The following is a 14,870-nucleotide window of genomic DNA, read 5'->3' as shown; positions in this document are numbered from 1 at the left end:
AAGTGCTACAGCCCAGAAGTGACACGCACCATTCACGTCTCATGGACTAGAACTTGTCAGTGGGCCTCACCCAACCGAGGGGTGTGCAAAAAGTTCAGCCATGGGTGAGCCATGGTGCCTGAATGGATGAAGGAGGACTCCCAAGTATCTGGTTTAGGGAGTGAGGCAGACATTAGAGGTTTTCACTGAGAAAGAAAAGATGGAATGGGGCAAGGAGAAGTGGACCGGCCAAATCATTATCACTCTTCTGCAGCTCTAGAGTGTAACTATTGTATTGGTCCTTTCTGGTTGTCAAGGAGAGGGATTGGAAATCAGCTCCATTTGTGAGCAAGAGTTGACCTTAGGCTTTACAAAAGGCATTTTAATTCATTTGCCCCAGAGTCTTACAGCTTTAGTAATGTAGTGTTCAGATCTACTGTGTGTCTTTCTTGAATTTTCATGTGAACTATTGTGTCAACATACGGTGTAAAAATATTAGTTATTAATAGGATGTTAATGAAATCTTCCTCACCTTAGAATATGAAGCTGCTGAATTCAAAATGCCAGAGATGTAAATGCCCTTCCACCTTCCTCACCTCCACCCCCTAGCAGGGCTCTCTTCAAGCTATCACAGGGTGGCAGTTGGGGAGGAGGTGTAATTAGGCTGATTGGAGCCTATTGTTCTGCTCTGGAGGGCTGACACCTAGCAGCCTTAGGCAATGTTAGTGCCTCCAAATCAATGGGGAATGATGTCCTCTTTAACCTCAAAAGCAGAAACAGTGAATCTGTTCTGTTTCTCCCCTTCTTTGTTTTCCAGCTCCCCTCCCCAGTTTAACTGTAGTACCTTAAAAACTGACTTTTTCTGTGCATTTGTTTCTTAACAGTTGCGAGAAACAATCAAAGCTGGCAAAGGTGTGACTTCAGCTATTGACCTGTGTCGTTACCATGGAAACAAAGCATTGGAGGCCCTGGAGAGCTTTCCTCCCTCGGAGGCCAGAACTGCTTTAGAAAACATTGTGTTTGCTATGACAAGATTTTCCTGACACCAAATTAAAAAGACTGTTGTTCGTTGGCTGAAAAAATTGAGGAAGGAGGTGATCGGCAGAGCTTTCATGATGAAATATCTAAATGTGTTAATGACTTCAACAATATATACATTTTTTTTCTTCTTTTTATCACACTGCTAAATGAATACTGCCTTCTTTTTGGAACTGCTGCAAACAAAATTAGAAGAAAAAAGGTCAAGCAGTTTTCAGTTGTCATGCCAGAAGCACACTTGAGGCTTCAGTAGCAGAAATAATTAATGAGATTCGCTCCTGTGACCTCAGCAAATGGACAGGAAATAAGTCGTTATTGATTGGACCGAGCCAGGGATGGCGCCAGGGCGGTGGCCTGTGGTTTTCCTTCTAGAGAGGACAGGGCAAGCTGGGAGCTGCAGGTGTCAAGAGAAACGCTATCAGTGCCGGCCAGGGAGGACTGTCAAATGAAAACCCAGTGACCAATTTGTCATAATGGAGGGTAGTCTAATGATTAAGAAAAACACATGCTTTGTCTTCTCGCAACTATGTCTTTGTATTTATAGATACAGTCTGGATATACTTTTTGCTTCTTGGTTTTTGTAAGATTTGGGGGAGGAGGGTGGAAATTGTTGAAAAAATAATGCCAAATATTTGAAGTAGGAGATTAAAATGTTGTCAAATATTAACTTGGTTATAGTAGAAATTGCCTGCTTTTCTTTCTGGACCAAATTTTTTTTCAAGTGCATTTCAAAGAACCAAACTTGTTTTTTTCTTTTAAGCTGAACCAGGATGCTTTTTTTCTTTTTTTTTTTAAGTAAATGTATTCATTTGTAATACTTTGGTGTAAAGAATACCCTTAATTTTTAAAAGCGTCAGATATATAGTTGTTGTACTGGGGAATTCATTGGTGAGTTTTGATTGTTTGTTTGTTTTTAACCTCAGAATGTCAGATTTTGGTCTTGAACCACAGACTTCGAATTACGGAAAGAATTGCAGTCTCACAGGCCTGCAATCGGACACTGTCTCTGTGTGGTTCATAGGAGATGATTTTTGCGGTTTGGAGGCAGGCAATATGAGAACACCGTTGACAAGAAGGCTGAGTTTACATAAATGATCTAGGTTGAGACTCAGCCACCTTTCTTCCTTATGTGGTGTAATTACAGCCCTATCTGGAGACATCGAACACAGCAAACATATTTTATTACCTACTTCACTCAAACACTGTAAGTGAAGTCACTTTAGTTAAATTCCTTCTCCAAAAGTTACAAAATCATTTTAGCAGGACCCAGCATGTGGCATGCAATGAAGAGAAAATGGAAGTTACAGAGGTTAAGGTATTGCATTATGAAATATTTTTAAGCATACTTGAAACATTGTAATTGTGCAGTTTACGCTGCTATAATTTGAAGGCCTATAGATTTAGCTGAAGAGAACACAGCACTCTTCTGTTTGAAATGTCTTTTCTCACAGAAATTGGCTTAATTAGTAACTAGGGTTAGATGCTTTAGATCAGACTAGGTTTTAATCATTAACTTCCACAAAGGAGGAGGCTTGCTTTGTGTTCTCTGGCTGTGCAGGAACTTCAGCAAGCTGTAGGTTTTATCAAACGGATGGTCAGGCACCGGGGAACACAGCACAGGATTCTAGGGCTCTTCTAAGTCTGCTTGAGCACCAGGTTCACCGTGTGACCTTGAACAAGGCACTTCCCTCTGAGCCTCTATTTCCGCATTTGTAAAATAAGGTTAAACGGAAATACGTGAAGTCCCCTCCACCTTTGCTTTATTGTCGAAAAGTTTCCCATTTCTGACTCTCTAGATAACAGAGATGCTATGTGAGATTCAGGGAAGAGAGAAGGTGAAACCCAAAGACAGGTGATGAAAGAGTGCATGAATCTTAATGGCTGCCTTCTCGCCCAGCTGCCCCACAGGTGACCGAAAGAATTCCCAGCTTTCCAGTTGTGTGATTTACAGTCTTGAACTCGTTTCAGCACCCGCCTTTCTGCTTTCTTTGGTATGTTTCCTACCTCCCTCTCATCTCCCCAGAAGCTCTGCCAGCCTCTGTCCCCTCTCCTGTACCTCGTGTCCTGGCTCCCTGGAAGCAGCAGCTCTGCCCTCACTGTGGAGTGACAGCCCTGTCTTTGTTAAACCTCCTGTGTTGGCTTAGTCACTCTAAAGTATTAAACACTGATGGTCTTCTCCACTCCCCTTCTTCAGGGATATTTATTTATTCATCCATTCTAAACCCTTGTAACTTCGGACAGTCTCTAGGGGGAAATTTGGGTGCAGTGAGACACATTTAATTACACTTTTTTGGCCTAGTGCCAGGGTGCTGTCAGGCAGAGTTAGTGACTTTAGTATGCCACCTCCTTCCCCCTCTGCATCACCGTAGTCTTTTGCTAGAGGGAAGAATTCATTCATTAGCCACTGTCCTGTTCCTTCCACCTGGACTTGCGAACCTCACTCACTTCAGCCCCTGAGCCACCTGACTTCTGCCTCCCTGTCGGTCTTTTCTTCAGGCTTAGTGAGGGCTCTGCGGGCATGCCAGGCACTCTGCTGAAGGCTTTAACAGTGCTATCTTGTTCGAATCCCATAGCTACTCTCTGGGGCTAAGACTTATGCCCCATTTATAGATGCAGGAGCCAGCAGAGAGGACCACCTCTGCCTGACTGGCTTGCCTTCACACTCCCCTCCCCATTTTAAAGTCTTTCCAGACAGCGCCTCTTTCTCTCTTCCTTTTCTTCTCTTTCCAGATAAGACTCTACTCTTTTCCAAAGGTGCTTCCCAGGTGGCGCAGTGGTAAAGAATCCGCCTGCCAGTGCAGGAGACGCAAAAGACGCAGAGACTTGGGTTCGATCCCTGAGTTGGGAAGATCCCCTGGAGGATGAAATGGGCATGCCACTCCAGTATTCTTGCTTGGAGAAGTCTATGGACAGAGGAGCCTGGTGGGACTACAGTCCATGGGGTTGCAAAGAGTCAAACATGACTGAGCACGCACGCATCTATTGACACTCCAAAGATCTTCAGCCTGCAGCCTCCTGTCTCATGTCTCTGGTTTTGAGTCTTGGGTTTCCTCTGCTGGCTATGAATGTGCTCAGTTCTCCCTTAAATGAAATTTCCCTCATTTCCCCTGTTTATCCTTCCACCTCCACTCTTTTCCTCCTAGCATTAGCAGTACACCTTCCTACAGGCTACTATTTAACCTTTGCAGTTCATCATTCACTGAATTCACTACTGAGTCCCCACCATCTGGACCAGCACTGGCACTTCAGATACTCAAAGACATTTAAATCTATCAGGTCTCACAGCACTGCTCCACGGAGATGCCTTCTTGCTCACAGGTGGTGGCCTCACTGTAAAATTTACAGCCATACCCCTGCACACAGACATCCTACATAATTTTACGTAGCCAGCTGCAGCTTCCTCCCTCACCCCCCAGCACCTGTGATCCACTTCCACTCTTCTCAACTACCCTTCTTTGGTGTCTCACACATTCTCGCTCTCAGTCCCACCCCTAGAGACATTCTTTTCTACAATGTAAGGTTCTATTTCCCCAGGACTACAAAGCGGTTTCCTGTGCCACTGTCAGCTTCCTTTAATTCCCCCAACTTAGAAAAACAGTTTCTAAAGAACAGTTATCAATTAGATACTGATTAGATAGTTATTTGCCATATTCCCTGGTGGCTCAGATGGTCAAGCGTCTGCCTGCAATGCGGGAGACCCAGGTTCAATCCCTGGGTCGGGAAGATCCCCTGGAGAAGGAAATGGCAACCCACTCCGGTACTCATGCCTGGAAAATTCCATGGATGGAGAAGCCTGGTGGGCTACAGTCCATGGGGTTGCAAAGAGTCAGACACGACTGAGCAAACTGCAAATCAACTACTCTGAAAAAAGATAAGGATTATGACTATCATTAAACTTGGTTGTGCGCTTTACTTGATGACAACATTAAATCTGCATCATGTTTTTCTGCTCCTATAATGTAGTTACCTAGTCACACCTAAAAATAAATGATGGGTGACACTGTGTGCCTGATCCAGGTCTCATTCTCTGAAGTTTGACACTGTCTCTTATCTATATTAATGTTATTACTATGGCCTGGGATGCAAGTGAAACCTATAAACCTGGGGTAGAAGATGTATACTTCAGTGCAGAATGCTCCAAAAAGATGTAGACCTTTTTTAAGGCCGAGAGGCTACCACACAGTGAACTCAGGTGACCAGAAAGCAATCTGAATAATCCTTGATGATATTTCAAAACCTGATAAGTTGCTATAATATAGATCTCTTTGGGCAAGAAGGTTTGGGGAAATTGTGTTTAATCAACAAAATTGCAGCTAAAGGATACTTATTTTTCTCGCTCTCTTTTTTTAAGACTCTTAACTAGAAATTCCTTGGCAGTCTAGGGGTTGGGACTTGATATTTTCGCTGCTGTGGCCTGGGTTCAATCCCTGGTCAGGGAACTAGACCCTGTAAGCCAAGTGGCATTGCCAAAAGAAAAAAACAAAACTCTTTAACTGAGCAGCAGGTCCATCACATATACAGAAAACTTGCTTTTCAGAAAACTCTTTTCACATTGCTTCCTAGATTTCTTAGTTTCAGGAAGATTCTTTCCGCCCCTTCATTTGTCTTCCCACTATGAGATTCTCTTGTTAAGATCTCACCTTTCTGACCAATAGAAGTTCCGGGATTTATCTTTAGAATGACTGCCTCTCAGTCCAGAGAAGGCATGTCATACCTTTGCTAAAACCCACAAGGACAGAGATAGATCAAGTTGATTTTTCAGTCTGTTTAACTGTGAGGACACAACTGTTATTCCATTATTAATAGTTTCCATTACTGTTAATCACCTTTTAGTAATAATAAAATTATTTGCACTTTCTTTTTAAAACATGAAGCAATCTAACAAGACAGTCTTTTACAAAACCCCTTTCTTCGTCTCCTACCAGTCACTCCTAATCTCTTCTCAAATCAGCTGTTTTATTCTTTCAGAATGGTTCCTGCCTTTCCATTAAGGAGATAACATACTTTTTAAAAAGAAGGTCTCCTTTTTAAAAAGAAGGTCACCTGCGGAGACACCAGAGGGGCCAGAACAGAGGGGTCCACCTCTCCCTTTAGCTCCCCCACCTGCCCTTGGAGCTCTGAAGTACCAGGTTGTAGGCCTCTGCTGGTGGAGGAATGTTCTTCTTGAATATATATTTCTTACTCTTCCATAGAAAGGGAAAGTTTGGCAGGCTTTCATTCCTTTTTCATAGATGCTATTTCCATCTTCATGGAAAAGCTCTTATCATCTTTTTCTCAATGTGGCCTGTTCATTTCAAAGACTGACATTGTACCTGTCACTGCATCCTGTGAGCAGATGAGTAGGCTCCCCATTGCCCTGACTGTTGTTGGGAAGATTTCACTTTTTGATACATTTAAGTAAATAAACACTTTTTGAAAGATAGAAAAAAATTATTCTGAATCTCACCATGTTCACATAATCAGCATCACCATTTCCTTTGTATTTCTTCCAGCCTTTTCTGCCATGCCTATCTTTTTTTTTTTTTTTTTTTTTGCATGACTGTAATTATATGCAGTAGTATCAATTCAGTGAAGCTAAGTGAAAGTGTTAGTCTCCCAGTCACATCCAACTCTTTGCAAGCCCATACAAAAAGCCCACTAGGCTCCTCTGTTTATGGGATTTCCCAGGCAGAATACTGAAGTGGGTTGCCATTTCCTTCTCCAGGGGATCTTCCCAACCCAGGGATTGAACCTGGGTCTCCTGCATTGCAGGCAGATTCTCTACCATGTGAGCCACCAGAGAAGCAGTCTTCATAACCGCTATTAATAAGTAGCTTAAATTCTACACAAGTCACCTTGAATTTCTATTCCTGATTGGTTTCTCTGAGGTAAAAGGGTATTCTCTTAAATACTTACGAGTATTTAAGAAAGTCTCTGTCATAGAAAGATAATGCCCCTGCAAGTTCTCCACAGCAGCAGGTTAAAACTGTGACATGAATTCCCTTAAAACTCTTCAACCTGAATGAGGCGATCTTTTCCGTTGGTGGTTCCCATTCCTTCAAGATGATGCTCAAAGTAGACTGACACCTCCGTGCATTTTCCTCTTGCTTCACTGCAAGTTCTCAGTCAGCCACACTTCTGTAGGATGACTGTTTCCTTGTCACTGAAGCTAACTATCTCCCAGGACAGAAAAGGCCCTTGGGCAGTTGTGGTAGGTTCTGCTCTTGGCCAAGACCACGTAGAAATCATTTTCTAAGAATTGATAAGCTATCTTTGCTGCTTCAAAGACTTAGGAGAAGGAAACTCCTCAGGTTTGTTTGACGGGAAGCAAAATAACCTTTATCTGACTTAAGTCTTTCATGCTGTGACAGCATGAGCTTACTGTGTTTTGTATTGTCTTGTTTTGTTTGAATCCTTTTTTTTTAAGCCTTCAAATGGATGAGAAAACAGTATCATTCTCAAAGAATTAAGCTATACCTGCAGCCTTTCTTTCCTTAAGTTAGTCTTCATAACTTTACTATTTGTATCACTCGTCACTTTCCACATTTCAGTGAAGTCCCCTGCCTGCCTCCGGCCTTATATCATGAATTGCAGTTACTTGACTTGTACATGGAATATGATCAAGTTAACTGTGAACTTCCTAACTGCTGCCTGTTTATGTGTCTTTGTTTTTATCCTCTTTCTTTTTATCCTTTTTTGAAGATTTTAAATTGCTTTAATTGAATTGTTAAAAGCAACTTTATTGAAGTAAAATTTACACATCATGAAATCCATCTAGTGTAAGTACACAATTCAGTGATTTTCAATACATTTGCAGAGTTGTGTAAGCATCACCACAATTCAGTTTTTAAAGATCCTTTGTGCCCATTTGCAGTCAAACGGCAACCACTCCAGTATTCATGCCTGGAAAATCCCATGGACCAAGGAGCCTGGTGGGCTACAATCCATGGGGTCGCAAAGAGTCGGACACGACTGAGCGACTTGTGTGTGTGTGTGTGTGTGTGTGTGTGTGCAGTCAACCCTTACTCCCATCCTCAGTCCTAGGCAGCCACTAATCTACTACTCTCTGTCTCTATAGGTCTGCCTTCTTTGGATATTTGATGTAAATGGAGTTTTACAATACTTAGTCTTTTGCATCTGGTTTCTGTCACTTGGCATAATGTTTTTGAGGTTTATCTATGTTGTGGAATTAATCATTATTTCATTTATTTATTGCTAAATAATATTCCATTGTACAGGTACATTATATTCCTTTATCCATTTACCAGTTGATTGGCATTTGGGTTATTTCTGCTGCTCACCTATTATGAATAATGCTGTTGTGAATCCTTGTGTACAGGTCATTGTGTAGACAAAAGTTTCCATTGCTCTTGAGTAGATCCTCAGGAGTAAAATTTATGATAAATTTATGTATAACTTTTTAGAAATTGCCAGACTGTTTTCCAAAGGTATCATTTTACCTTTCCAACACATGTGGGTTCCGGTTTCTTCACATCCTTGCCAGCTCTTGGTGTTCCCTTTTTTATTATAGCTATTCTAGTAGGAATGAGACTATTATCTCATTGTGATTTTTGCTTGCATTTTCCTAGTGATTAATGATGTTTAAGCCTCTTCTCACGAGCTTGTTAGTCATTTATATATCTTCTTTGGTGAAATGTCTGTTGAGATCTTTTGCCTATTTGTTAATTAGGTTCTTTATCTTATTATTGTTATAAACATTTTTTATGTATTCTGAATATAAGTCCTTTATCTGATATATGATGTGCAAGTACTTGCTCCCAATCTATGGCTTAAATTCATTTTCATAATGATTCCTTTTGAAGTGCAGTGTCTTTAATTTTAATGAAATCCACTTTATCAGTTTTTTTCATCTATAGATCATACCTTTTATGTCATATCTAAGTGATCTTTGCCTGACCCAAAGTCACAAAGATTTTCTCCAATGTTCTTTTCTTAGAGCTTTATAGTTTTGGCTTCTACATTTACGTCTATAATCCATTTTTAGTTAATTTTTGTATATAGTATGAGGTAAAGGTTTAAATGGGAGTATCTCATCCTCAGCACCGTTGACACATAGGTCTGGGTCATTCTTTGCTGTGAGGGTTGCCTGTGCACTGTTGGAGGCTTAGCAGCATCTCTGGCCCCTACTCACTAAATGCCAGCAGCATCCTGCCCCTAGCTGTGACAATCAGAATCATCTCCAGAAATTGCCAAGTGCTCCCTGCCTTTGGGAAGCCAAAATCTTCCCCATCGAAAACCACTGGACTAAATTAATTAGTTTTGTATGTGGATATCCAGTTGTTCTAGAACCATTGGTTGAAAAGATAATTCTTTCCTCCTTTGAGTTGCTTTGACAACTTTATAGAAAATCAGTTGACCCTAAATCTAAGGGCTTGCTTCTGGACTGCTAATTCTATTCCATTGATCTCTGTGTCTCTCCTTATGCCAATACCACACTCCTTGATTACTGTAGCTTTATATTAAATTTTAAAATTGGGAAGTAGAAGTCCTGCAGCTTAATTCTAAATAAACTGTTAATTTTAAGATAATTGTAGATTCACAAGTCATTGTTCAGTCACTCAGTCATGTTCAACTCTTTGTGACCCCATGGCCTGCAGCACAACAGGCTTCCCTGTCCTTCACTATCTCCTGGAGTTTGCTCAAACTCAAGTCTACTGAGTCAGTGATGCCATCCAACCATCTCATCCTCTGTCACCCCATTCACAAGTAGTCGTAAGAAATAATACAGAGAGATTCTGTGTATCCTTTGCCATTTTCCCTGATGGTAGCATCTTATAAAATTATAGGATAACATCACAACCAGAGTGTTGATATTGATACAATCCATCAATCTTATTCAGATTTCCCCATTTATACTTGTAGTTCTTCTTTTTCAGAATTGTTTTGGCCACTCTGGGTCCTTTGCATTTCTATAAAAATTTTAGGATCAACTTGTCATTTTCTACAAAAGAGTCTGCTGGGGTTTTTGATAGGGATTACATTGAGTATATAGATCTAATTTCAGATCTGTGTCCAACTCTTTGTGACCCCATGGACTAGAGCATCTAATTTCAGATCTGTGTCCAACTCTTTGTGACCCTATGGACTAGAGCATGCCAGGCCTCCCTGTCCAAAACCAACTCCCGGAGTTTACTCAAACTCATGTCCATTGAGTTGGTGATGCCATCCAACCATCTCATCCTTTGTCATCCCGTTCTCCTCCCGCCTTCAATCTTTCCCAGCATCAGGCTCTTTTCAAATGAGTCAGTTCTTCATTCACATCAGATGGCCAAAGTATTGGCGCTTCAGCTTCAGGATCAGTCCTTCCAATGAATATTCAGGACTGATTTCCTTTAGGATGGACTGGTTGGATCTCCTTGCAGTCCAAAGGACTCTCAAGAGCCTTCTCCAACACCACAGTTCAAAAGCATCAATTCTTCGGCGCTCAGCTTTCTTTATAATCCAACTCTCACATCCATACATAACTACTGGAAAAACCATAGCTTTGACTAGATGGACCTTTGTTGGCAAAGTAATGTCTCTGCTTTTTAATAAGCCTTCTAGGTTGGTCATAACTTTTCTTCCAAGGAGTAAGCGTCTTTTAATTTCATGGTTGCAGTCACCATCTGCAGTGATTTTGGAGCCCAAAAAATAAAGTCTGTCTGTTTCCACTGTTTCCCCATCTATTTCTCATGAAGTGATGGGACTGTATGCCATGAATGTAGTTTTCTGAATGTTGAGCTTTAAGCCAACTTTTTCACTCTCCTCATTCACTTTCATCAAGAGGCTTTTTAGTTCCTCTTCACTTTCTGCCATAAGGGTGGTGTCATCTGCATATCTGAGGTTATTGATATTTCTCCCAGCAATCTTGATTCCAACTTGTGCTTCCTCCAGCCCAGCGTTTCTCATGATGTACTCTGCATATAAGTTACATAAGCAGGGTGACAATATACAGCATTGACATACTCCTTTCCCTATTTGGAACCAGTCTGTTGTTCCATGTCCAGTTCTAACTGTTGCTTCCTGACTTGCATACAGATTTCTCAGGAAGCAGGTCAGGTCATCTGGTAATCTCATCTCTTTAAGAATTTTCAGATAATTGCCATTTAATGATATTAATCTTCTAATCCATGAATCATGATTTTCTTGTTTATTGTGGTTTTATCTATCTATCTATATAATGATATGGGCCATTACAATAATTTAAAGTTTTCATTTTAGTGACATTAATTACATTCACATTGTTTTGCAGTTGTCACCACTATTTCTATACATTTCCATCACCCCAAATGGAAACCATGCTTTTCTTTAACCAGCAGGACTGAAATTGCCAACTTACTAGTTACCATATGTCTCCTATGGCCCCCAAAATTCTTTTTCAGATCAGTAATTTAACACCAAACCCTGAATCCCAGGGAATCCTGGTACTTGTCTTTAGAAGAATATAAATGAGTCTTTGTTAAGAAATTGGGCTTTAGAGTCTTCAAATCCCAGCTCTGCCATTGACAAGCAGGTAAATTTACTTCTCTGAGTCTTCCATTATCATGGACAAATTTAAACGGTTTCATTTCTATCACCCTTCCAGGTGTGGGCGTCCCTAAATGGGGTGCAGAGACTCCCAGGGATACTCAGCAGCCTGCCACATGCTGTGGAAGCCACAGAATGAACACACACATTGTCCAGGAACATATTTTTCCCTCACAAAGCTAACATTAGGTAATTTAACTACAAATGAGTTTTTAAACTTTTATAGCATACCATATATATATATATATATATAATAGAATTACATGTAAGATTTACACTCATTATAATATAAAAAATAAGACTTAAAATAAATCTAAAGCCTTTATTTGTGTGCTGTGAGCTAACTCTTCTTCCTTTCCACCTCCCCACATGCCCCTTAGCAAGTCTTTTACCCTTTAGTCTCCTTCTCAGGTCTAACAGACATTCACTCTTCATTCACAGCCCTTTTCCTACAGAACCTCAGAATTCTCAACACAGCTCTCCAGGCAGGCACTGTTACTGTATCAACTTGAAGTCTGTTTGCCATCTCTGTTCAGCTAGTCAACAACTATATGCTTAACCTATATTTTACCATTTCAGGCTATTTGAAATAAAATTAGTAGTTCTGAAAATCAAGGTGGTTTTATTTACTTCTGGCTTTCCAAAGGTTATGTTCTTCCTTTCAAATTATTTTGCTTTCTCTGTTTTTACATATAAATTATAATAAAGATAATGAAAGACATCAGATGATATGTTGACTTTAAAAATGACAGTATCCATCATGTCATCTTAAGTCTGCTGGTCCAAAGGTATTTAAATTTTGTGTAACTTTGTTCTTCTAATAGCCATAATGGAAATCACATGTCCATTAGTATGAAAAAACCCTTTGGAAACATCTTTGCGAAACACTTGTGGCTCAGATGGGAAAGAATCTGCCTGCAATGCTGGAGACTCAGGTTTGATCCCTGGGTCGGGAAGACAGCTTGGAGAATTCCATGGACAGAGGAGCCTGGTGTGTTACAGTCCATGGGAGTTGCAAAGAGTCAGACATGACTGAGCGATTAATTTTTTTTTCCATGCACTGTGATCATTAGATCCTATTTAAGAAAGATTAAATTGTGTTTTATTTCATATTTAGGAAAGGTTTGATTTTTGTTTTATTACATCAATTTAAACACAGAGGTTTGTTTGGGATTCTTTTTTAGATCCTCATCTCTTTATAGAGAGATTCAGAGATAGAAAATGAAGAGATGGACAAGGACAGGTAATAGAGCAAGTCTCTTTTCGATTAAACCATTAAATATCTAAACATCTGTATTTTTCTTCCCTGTATCCTACCTACCAACTTTTTATGATCAGAAGCTAGCGTGACACATTGCCTTAATTTGTATCTAGCTGTTGCTAAGCTGTCACTATGGTACCAATGCACTCAGGCAAATATAATAGCTAAAAACAAATGTGTAGGAAGAAAATTTTGTCCCTAGCCCCCTCACCTCTCCTGTCATCTGGATGAGTAGTTCAACATTGAATTTCTGTGTCATAATTGCTTTACATCTGTAACAAAACAAAGCAAATTAACCCGAAACTTTTGAAAACCAAATTATTACAGCCCATAAAAATATAACGATGTCTGCAAATGTCATTTACAAAAGTCATCACTAGTCTTTGTACCTATACCTTGTAATGATTGAAACAGCCTGCGTGGTAACAGAGATTGATTTTTTTTGCCCTCAAGCAATGTAAAACACCAGCAAAAATACTGTCCTATTAATTATAATTTTTATGGTCATGCAATCACAATGAATGGCATCTTTTTGTTCTTTCTCAATGGTTAAAATTTTTCAAATAGTTTTAAAATTTTCAAATTCTAGTAGATAATTTCAGCAAAATGACCTAATGTAAGCTTTATCTTCAAGAGTGGTATAAATATAAACTGTACTCTCCAGTGTTATATCTCAGTCCTGTTACTTCCTTTGCCTCACTGCATATGCAATTAATCCAAAAGGAAAAGCTTAATTTTCTTAAAAGGGCCCATTAACACTATTCAACTATGTTTACAGATTGGATATATTACTTGTTTACCTAAATAGTAGCATAAATATAGGTATTTAGAAAGCTTAACATAAGTTTTTCTGTATGATTGGATTCTTAAGCAAGTCTATGATTAGTTAATAAACCACTTTCCCTCTTGACTAGTTCTAATGAAAGCTTACCAACTTAAACGTCTTCCATTCGTAGCAGTCTTCCATTTTTGCCCATCAAAAAGAGCTTTCTGTTTGCAGTGTGTCAGCTGTACTATTTATAATAGAGTTAACAATGCCAACTAGAGGCAGTGAAAGGTGTATATTTCATATGCAAATCCCCAGCAATAATTTCTGCAATTACATATAGTTGCTTACTCTATTATGTTCAACATCAGTATTATAAAACTGAGTCCAGGAAGGAGAAAATAGTACTGATTTTACTTTTTTGTATCTCTTAAAGACTTTTAGTGAATTAATTAGGAAAATCAAGAGTTCAAAATGAAAGTAGCCCTAGCTTATTATAATGAATATTTTCACATACTGGGACTTTGATGACCTATTATAGTAGCTGTTCAGAGGAAGAAATTCTCTGTATGACACAGACTGTTCTTTCTGTTTTGTCTCTGAGTTTGTGTTTTTCCGAACAGTTCTCTCTCTTTCTCTCTCTCTTTTCTTTTTTTGACTGTCACATGCAGCATGTGGGATCTTAGTTTTCCAACCATGGATTGAACCAGTCCCACTTGCATCAAAAGCACTGGAGTCTTAACCACTGAACCCCCAAGGAAGTCCCAAACAGTCCTCTTTATTTCTTGTTTTACCAGATTGTGATTCCCCTGACCATAAGTAGAAGAAAAAAAAAAGAAGAAACCAAGGATAAATTCATGTTTTCTTTTCACTGATGTATATTAAGTGTTATTATGTGCAAAGCACTATCGTGAATACAAGCATGACTAGAAAGGGAGATTATTTGTGTCTTTCCCCACTGTACTGTAGGTTTCTGTGGACCAGAGTCTCTTTGAAGGCAAGTGGGCTATGACAAGTAGAATAGACAGATCTGAGTTCAAAGACTAGCTTTTCCATTGAATGTGATATTAGGCAAATTCTCCAAGCTTTATCGTGCTTTCTGGTAGAAATGGAGATAGTCATGCTTGCTAGTGAAGTAGCTGCTGAGTGCCTGAAAGTGTCTTTGTACCTATTACAGAGGTTGATAGTCAGTAAATGCTGTTAAAGGAAATACTGTTTTTTTAATTATTTTATTTTATTGGCCATGCCACGCGTCTTGCAGGATCTTAGTTCCCTGACAAGGGAGGGAACCTGGGCCCATGACAATGAAAGTGCCAAGTC

At 39.7% G+C, this 14,870-nt stretch overlaps 1 protein-coding gene across 5 annotated transcripts in view; it reads left to right on the top strand.

The window, feature by feature from the left end:
• PDSS2 (decaprenyl diphosphate synthase subunit 2) overlaps positions 1-14,870 on the top strand; it is a 284,208-nt gene that overhangs the window by 261,249 nt on the left and 8,089 nt on the right. For 4 of the 5 annotated variants that reach the window (XM_025294670.3, XM_025294669.3, XM_044924363.2 and 1 more), the window contains one exon: positions 864-5,022. The exons of the other annotated variant lie outside the window; for it this stretch is intronic. In XM_025294670.3, coding sequence (XP_025150455.1) covers positions 864-897 — 34 coding nt within the window. In that variant the 3' untranslated portion in view covers positions 898-5,022. Of the gene's footprint in view, positions 1-863; positions 5,023-14,870 lie in introns of those variants that run through there. 5 annotated transcript variants of the gene reach the window in all.

The sequence above is a fragment of the Bubalus bubalis genome, chromosome 10, assembly GCF_019923935.1.
Source record: "Bubalus bubalis isolate 160015118507 breed Murrah chromosome 10, NDDB_SH_1, whole genome shotgun sequence".
Lineage (NCBI taxonomy): Eukaryota > Metazoa > Chordata > Mammalia > Artiodactyla > Bovidae > Bubalus > Bubalus bubalis.
The sequence above is the reverse complement of the archived record's forward strand: the minus strand, read 5'-3'. Positions and strand labels throughout refer to the sequence as shown.